Source organism: Poecile atricapillus, chromosome Z (assembly GCF_030490865.1).
Source record: "Poecile atricapillus isolate bPoeAtr1 chromosome Z, bPoeAtr1.hap1, whole genome shotgun sequence".
Classification (NCBI taxonomy): domain Eukaryota; kingdom Metazoa; phylum Chordata; class Aves; order Passeriformes; family Paridae; genus Poecile; species Poecile atricapillus.
In genome coordinates this window covers 50,022,267-50,029,214 of record NC_081289.1, presented here as the reverse complement: position 1 = coordinate 50,029,214, position 6,948 = coordinate 50,022,267, and the positions used below count along the sequence as shown (strand labels likewise).

At 42.9% G+C, this 6,948-nt stretch overlaps 1 protein-coding gene across 2 annotated transcripts; it reads left to right on the top strand.

The window, feature by feature from the left end:
• Positions 1-919: 919 nt before the first annotated feature.
• Positions 920-5,058, top strand: LOC131573780 (probable G-protein coupled receptor 85). Of its 2 annotated transcripts, none has more exons than XM_058828014.1 (2): positions 920-1,077; positions 2,728-5,058. In XM_058828014.1, the coding sequence occupies exon 2, from the start codon at positions 2,903-2,905 to the stop codon at positions 4,013-4,015; it is 1,113 nt and encodes a 370-aa protein (XP_058683997.1). In that variant the 5' UTR covers positions 920-1,077; positions 2,728-2,902; the 3' UTR covers positions 4,016-5,058. The 2 variants fall into 2 exon arrangements, with proteins under 2 accessions (XP_058683997.1, XP_058683998.1); XM_058828015.1 differs by having other exon boundaries at positions 924-1,077; positions 2,753-5,058.
• Positions 5,059-6,948: the final 1,890 nt, after the last annotated feature.

Here is a 6,948-nt window from a genome sequence, read left to right as displayed (position 1 = left end):
GGCGCTCCTCCGCGGCGGCCGCCGCCGCCGCCCTGCGCGCCGAGGGGGAACGCCGGCCCTGCCGCGGACGGAACAGGCTGACACCAGATCCATCCCCGCCGCCATGCAGCGAGCGCGCTGACAGCTCTGCGCCGGCTTCGGGCTGCGCGTCGGGAAGCTGCTCCGCGGGCTGCCGGGGGGAAAGGTGCGGTGTCCTCACGGCCCCGCGGCGAATGCGCCCTCCGCGAACAACGGCACTTGTTAAAGGAGCCCTCCCTGGCTCGGGGGTCAGGAAGAAGGAATTCACCGGGTGGGAATCGGGAGGAAGGAAAACGAGCCACCAGCGGGAGGATCAAGCAGCGGCAGCTGAAGAAACCGCCCGGTCCCTCTCCTGACAGGCTGCGACGCGCAGCGCGGCGGGCGCTTCCAGACCCCCGTTGTAAGCGAGTGGGGCGGGAGGGGGAGCCCAGAGGCATAAACAAGGAGCGCAGGACCTAATTCCTTCCCCTCCCTTTCCTCACTGGCTTGCCCAGGCTCGCCAATAAATCCAGCTCGGCTATACATCGCGATGGGAACGTGCTGCCAAGGAGGCTGCCTTCCCGTCACTGAGGATGCTGCCTTCCCCTCACTGAGAAGGCTGCTGCCGCCGGGGCTGCCTGCACACCACTGAGGACGCTGCTGCTGCCGCGGAGGTTGCCGTGCCCTCTCTGAGACAGCAGCAGCAGCTGCCGCCGCCGAGCCCGCCGTGCCCTCATTGAGGCGGCCGCCGCCGCTGCGTTACAGGGAGAGATTGTGGCGCTGCGACAGGGGAGGACGGGGCTCGGCGCGCAGGGGGGAGGCGCGGCGAGCATGCGCCGCCCGAGCCACTGACTGGATCCTCAGCCAAGGCACCGAGGCAAAAAAAAAAAAAAAAAAAAAAAAAAAAAAAAAAAAAAAGGAAATTAAAAAAAAAAAAGAAAAAAGAAAAGGGAATAGGATTGAGAGAAAGAAGAAGAATGAGTGACGGTAGAGAAGAATAGGAAGGATCGCCAGGGTAAAGCAGCCGCCGGTCGGCGGGAAGGAGCAGCTCTGGCATGTGGGGATCTCCGGCACCAACAGGTAGGAGGAGAGGGGCTGGGGGCTCCGAGGGCTGCCGCGGCTGCAGGTGCGTGCTGAGAGGGCTCTCCCGCTCAGGCGTGCGGGGCTTATTTCCAAAGAAGTGGCATGATGGAAGCCCTCACAGACAATGCCTCTTCCGCTCTCCCCAGCTCCCCGCCGCGGGGGGCTCTCGCACGGCTCCGGCAGATGCGGCTGATGCCAGGCAGCGGCACCCGGGCTGCCTTGCAGCGCGGCGCAGTCCAGCCCTGCATGGCCGGGCGTGGGGGAGCGGCTGTGGCCGTGAGTGCGTGTGTCAGCGGCGGTGTGAGTGTGGCAGCAGTGGCGGTGCACAGCGTGCGGGCTGTGTGTGCGGAGGCAGGGCCGGCCGCCGCGGGGACAGCTCCACGGAGGAGGGGGAGCGGCGGGGCTGGCGGGAGGGGGGAGGGGGAGCCTGATTTCATGGTTTTAAAACGATGCCATGATCTGATCAGCCTCTGTTTACACAGCAGCAATCAGGCTCTTTTGTGGACGGTAAGAATGCAAGGATTTTGCTGGGATTCAGTGGGAATATCCTTTGTACACCCGAGGTGGCATAGGAAACACTTCGTGTGAATAACGAAGGAGCCTGATCATGCCTGCTGTGGCTCCTGTCCCTGGCTCTGGAGGGAGAAAAAAAGAAAAACAAAACAAAACCAAACCAGGAGGGAAAAAAAAAAAAGGCAGCAACAGACTGTTCTTTATTTTATTTTATTGCATGAAACGTGTTCTGGTACGATTCACTGGGAGGATTAATGAGAATCGCGGAGCCCTAATTAGCTTGAAAAAAACCAAAAAAACCCAAACCCCCCAAAAAAAACCCAAAAAACAATTTATGTGTTTATTTAAGCATAACCAAAACTAGCCCTCCCGAAAGGATGGGCATTATATCTTGGCTGTGCTGCCTATTTTTGCTCAGTATTTACACTGACCGTTGCTTATTATGAATTATGTCGAGGCTTTAACAATTTGCATTAAAGCACGGGGAAAGGAGGGGGGAGGCCGGGGGGACGACACCCTAAAGCATACTGCTATCGACTGTCTAGATACCTGTTTCTCTTAAATGATAAAATTATGGTTTATAGCAGGGAGGGAGGGGGATAGTGAATACTGTTTCTCACAAAATGCATAAACTAACACTGTGTGATTAATGTGCTTTGGTGACTTGGGTTAAAAAACATAAATTCTGCAGGGTTTCTTTGGGTGTGATCCATATCAACACAGCAGTTGCCTCTAAAAACATTGACAAATACTGTAGCCATAAAATAAATGTAGGTAATGTCAAAGCATCAGCAGTCTATGGGGGTTTTTTAAAAAAGATGTCAATGATTAACTCTTGGGCTTGCAAACTGGGAATCTTTTGATTCATAAAATCTCTGAGGCTTTAACTGTGGAATTATATGTGCTACCAAATATAAGGGGCATTGGTCAGTCGTGAAACTGTAACATGCCAAATCTGCCAATAGTCAATCATACTAAATAGTCAGAAAAAAAAAAGCCTCATTTTTTTTTTAAAAAAACAATAGTACTCAAATTTACAACTTCATTTGGTTCTCCATAAATTAACATCTTTGTTAGCACTTTCTGACATCATTTTGTGTTAACTTAAGAACTGATAGCTCAATTTTTTTTCAGATATTTTGATGGCATGACAAATCAGAAAGAAGAGGATGTACTGTATGACTAGACACAAGATCAGTTCTGTTTGTGGATTACATTTTCAGTAAGATGTATGGATCTATTTTTTCCTTGTTCTTAAATATAGATCATGAGACTTGACTGAGGCAATATACATATCATCCATCCATCTATGGCGAACTACAGCCATGCAGCTGACAACATTTTACAAAATCTCTCTCCTTTAACAGCTTTTCTGAAACTGACTTCACTGGGTTTCATAATAGGAGTCAGTGTGGTGGGTAACCTTCTGATCTCCATTTTGCTAGTCAAAGATAAGACCTTGCATAGAGCTCCTTACTACTTCCTGTTGGATCTTTGCTGCTCAGATATCCTCAGATCTGCAATTTGTTTCCCTTTTGTTTTCACCTCGGTAAAAAATGGCTCTACGTGGACGTATGGGACTCTTACTTGCAAAGTGATTGCCTTTTTGGGGGTTTTGTCCTGCTTTCACACTGCTTTCATGTTATTCTGCATAAGCGTCACGAGATACTTAGCTATTGCCCACCACCGTTTTTATACGAAAAGACTGACCTTCTGGACTTGTTTGGCTGTTATCTGTATGGTGTGGACTCTCTCTGTAGCCATGGCTTTCCCCCCAGTTTTAGATGTGGGCACCTACTCATTCATTAGGGAGGAAGACCAATGCACTTTCCAGCATCGTTCCTTCAGGGCTAATGATTCCTTGGGATTTATGCTTCTTCTTGCCCTTATCCTCCTAGCCACACAGCTTGTCTACCTCAAGCTGATATTTTTTGTTCACGATCGCAGGAAAATGAAGCCAGTCCAGTTTGTTGCAGCAGTGAGCCAGAACTGGACTTTTCATGGTCCTGGAGCGAGTGGTCAAGCAGCTGCTAATTGGCTGGCTGGATTTGGAAGGGGTCCCACACCTCCAACCTTGTTGGGAATCAGGCAAAACGCGAACACCACAGGCAGGAGGAGGCTACTGGTTTTAGATGAATTCAAAATGGAGAAGAGAATCAGCAGAATGTTCTACATCATGACATTCCTCTTTCTGACCTTGTGGGGTCCCTATTTGGTAGCCTGTTACTGGAGAGTTTTTGCAAGAGGGCCTGTAGTACCTGGGGGATTTCTAACGGCCGCTGTCTGGATGAGTTTTGCCCAAGCTGGAATCAATCCTTTTGTCTGCATTTTCTCCAACAGGGAGCTGAGGCGCTGTTTCAGCACAACCCTTCTTTACTGCAGAAAATCCAGGTTACCAAGGGAACCTTACTGTGTTATATGAGGGAGCATCTGTAAATCTTTAGCCTTGTGAAACACTACCATTCTCTGCTAAGCAATTGTGGCCTGTAGCCATGTCTTGAGGAGAAAATCAAGAACGGGATGTCAGCAGCTGTAAGGATTTGGGCAACATTCTGCAGTCTTTGCAATAGCTCACCTCTAATCCTGTTTTAAACCTAAACATGTTCCTGCTGACCACTGCTGAAGGTTTGTAATTAAGAACAAAGGACTGAACTACTGCCCTGAATTCCTTTATGTGGTTGAAATCTAGATTATGAAAGTAGCAGGTGCTAAGTATCAGTGCTAAATGCTGTGTATATCACTACATAAAATAAGAACATCAAAAAGATTAGCATTGGACATCTTAATAAATTAAGTTGATATGAGGTTAATGTGTTGATAAAACTAATTTTAGACATCTGAAGACCTTTAAAACATTTCATACAATTATTATTTTGCAAAGACTGAAAACTGGGGACTCAAGTACTGTAACTGATTAAAGATGTGCCATGCATTATTGGATTATCACACTTACAAATCTGTTTGCCTTGTGAGTAAGTTTTGGGGAGCATTCCAAAGCAGTATTTTTGTTCAGATTTTGACTTTAAGTTTTTTTTTCTCCAAATATATTACTCTTTCTAATTACCATTTTCCTTAACAGTGAAATTACTAACATTTAATTGTATTCTGTGTTTTTTGCTGATTTGGTATAAAGTTTAATAGACTCTTATTTATATTTTTTAAAAAGCTAGATATCAGTCTGTTAGGCAACGTTAATGATAATATCCAGTCATAATTGAACAGTTATAATTATACAGAATAAACACATGTTGCCTTAAAGGGTTATCTAGTATCTTCCATTTTGTTTAGCATTGAAGCAAATAAGCAAGGAAAATTGAATCAATAACTCTGGTCAGTCATTTGGGAGTGCATGAAAGATCACTTAGTCCTCTTTTTTCCTTTTTACTCCAATGGTTCCCAAAATCAATATGCACATCACTGGGATTATGTGATTTCTTTCCTAGGTGTGCCGCCCTTTCTAGTTTGTTCTGGGAGACACAGACAGTTGATGTATGTTTATATTTTAAGACAGCTGTCATGGGGAGACCGCAGCCTTAGTATGATATCTTGCACAATTTGTGAAGCATTTATTCTACTGAAGGCACAGTCTTGTTTATATTTTCTGCACATTTTGGTGTATTGGTTGTTTTAAATTATTTAAGTTTTAACTTGTGAAAGCATATAATATGATTTCTTAGTATTTTAGAGATACATTAGAGTCTGTGAGTCTTTCCTTCTTTAAGATACAGATGTGTGGATTTCAATATAAAGTTGCATTTGCCAAAATTTACCTGTGTAGCTTGTTAATTTTCTTGGAATAAAATTTTACATTTTTCCAGTTATACAATTAACCTTTTTTATTTTGTCTAGTGAGCTAGCATGAAGTACTGAGAATGTAGCCATTATGAATTATTATCCTTTGCAGTCACTGTATTCCCAAACTGTAAATGCATGAATGATGGGGACCACAGGATTGATAAATTATATTATCTGCAGTAGCACTATTGTGTAGTTTATCATAATTACCCATCTATCTGTTCTAATATGTCAGTTATATTTAAAGTTACAACACAGTATTTGACATTAACTTCACAGTTTAATTTTGGAAATGTGTATAACTGAAGCACAAAATCATGAGTTGATCAGTCATAAAGAACACAGATTTTTCTTAATTTTGGGATAGACAAGACTAGAGGTCTTAACTCAATATTTGTATATCTTGTCCTTTGTTGTAGTTTTATGACCAGCAAGTTAATGTATACGTACACAAGCAGCAGTCAATAATGAAAATGCTTAAATTTGTATGATAGCATTATACAACATATGCAACAATTCAGACAGTTGTGTCTATATGTGATCAGACAACTTGATCAAAGATTTGGTGAGCAATCTGTTTGACCTCACTTACACTTTCATACTGAGGTTGATCGGTTGAGAGGCATGGCTTTATATACTGTGTTGAAACAGAAAAATTGCTAAAATAATGAGTCCTCATCAGTATAGGAATGTTTCAGAACGTGATTTTAAATGGGACCAATAAACTTCTGCCAAAAGGACATTTTTATTACACTGAAAAAGGCTTTGAAATTAAGGTAGTTAAGTAATTGTCAAAGACAGCAGGAGTGAATAAAAACTGAATCGTATGTTGAGAAAAGTTCTGAAAGTCATCCCACTTAAGTTTATTAAAAGGTTGATTGGCAATAACTTCAGTCTAATTTCTTTAAAATAGTAACCTTTACAAGGAACATTGATATTACATATTGTAATAAAGAAGTACATGTAAATAAAGTTGTAAATATTATATAGTTGTAGAAGTAGTCAGTTCTGAGGATTAGCCAGAAAATTTTCAACTATGAAATTTCAAAATCTGCAAATCTGAGGCCTGACCTAACTCTTAATAAAGTCAGTTGGTGTTTTCCCATTAACTTCATTTGGAGCAGAAGCAGGCCCTAGCATTTCTATAGTACTATACTTCTGAAATACTAAGAAGGCTGTGTTTACTATGCAGTGGGAAAAGAAAAAAAAAAATTTAAATTATTTCCCTGGAAGTTTTGCAAGCAGCAACTGATGTAAATTAAAATAATAAACAGTAAACAAATCTGAAAGCAAATATTTTGATAAATGTTTTTCTTTTGATACAAATATAATTCCTTTGGCTATATGACAATACTGTATTGCTATCTGAGAAAGGGCAGGTACTTTTTATTAAGTGGATTTTTAGGATTGTGCCAGTAAGAAATCTTGTGACAGAAGTATTTAGTTTTATTTTTCTCCAGCATTAAAAGGACAAGGGGATGTTCAGTGAAATTAAAAGCCAACATATAAAGTAACATTTTATGCAAAGTTATTACTCAGTGGTACACACTGGTACAGAAT

Bases quoted from the DNA above. Each gene is read 5' to 3' on its own strand.
- LOC131573780 (XM_058828014.1), top strand. From the start codon at position 2,903: ATGGCGAACTACAGCCATGCAGCTGACAACATTTTACAAAATCTCTCT.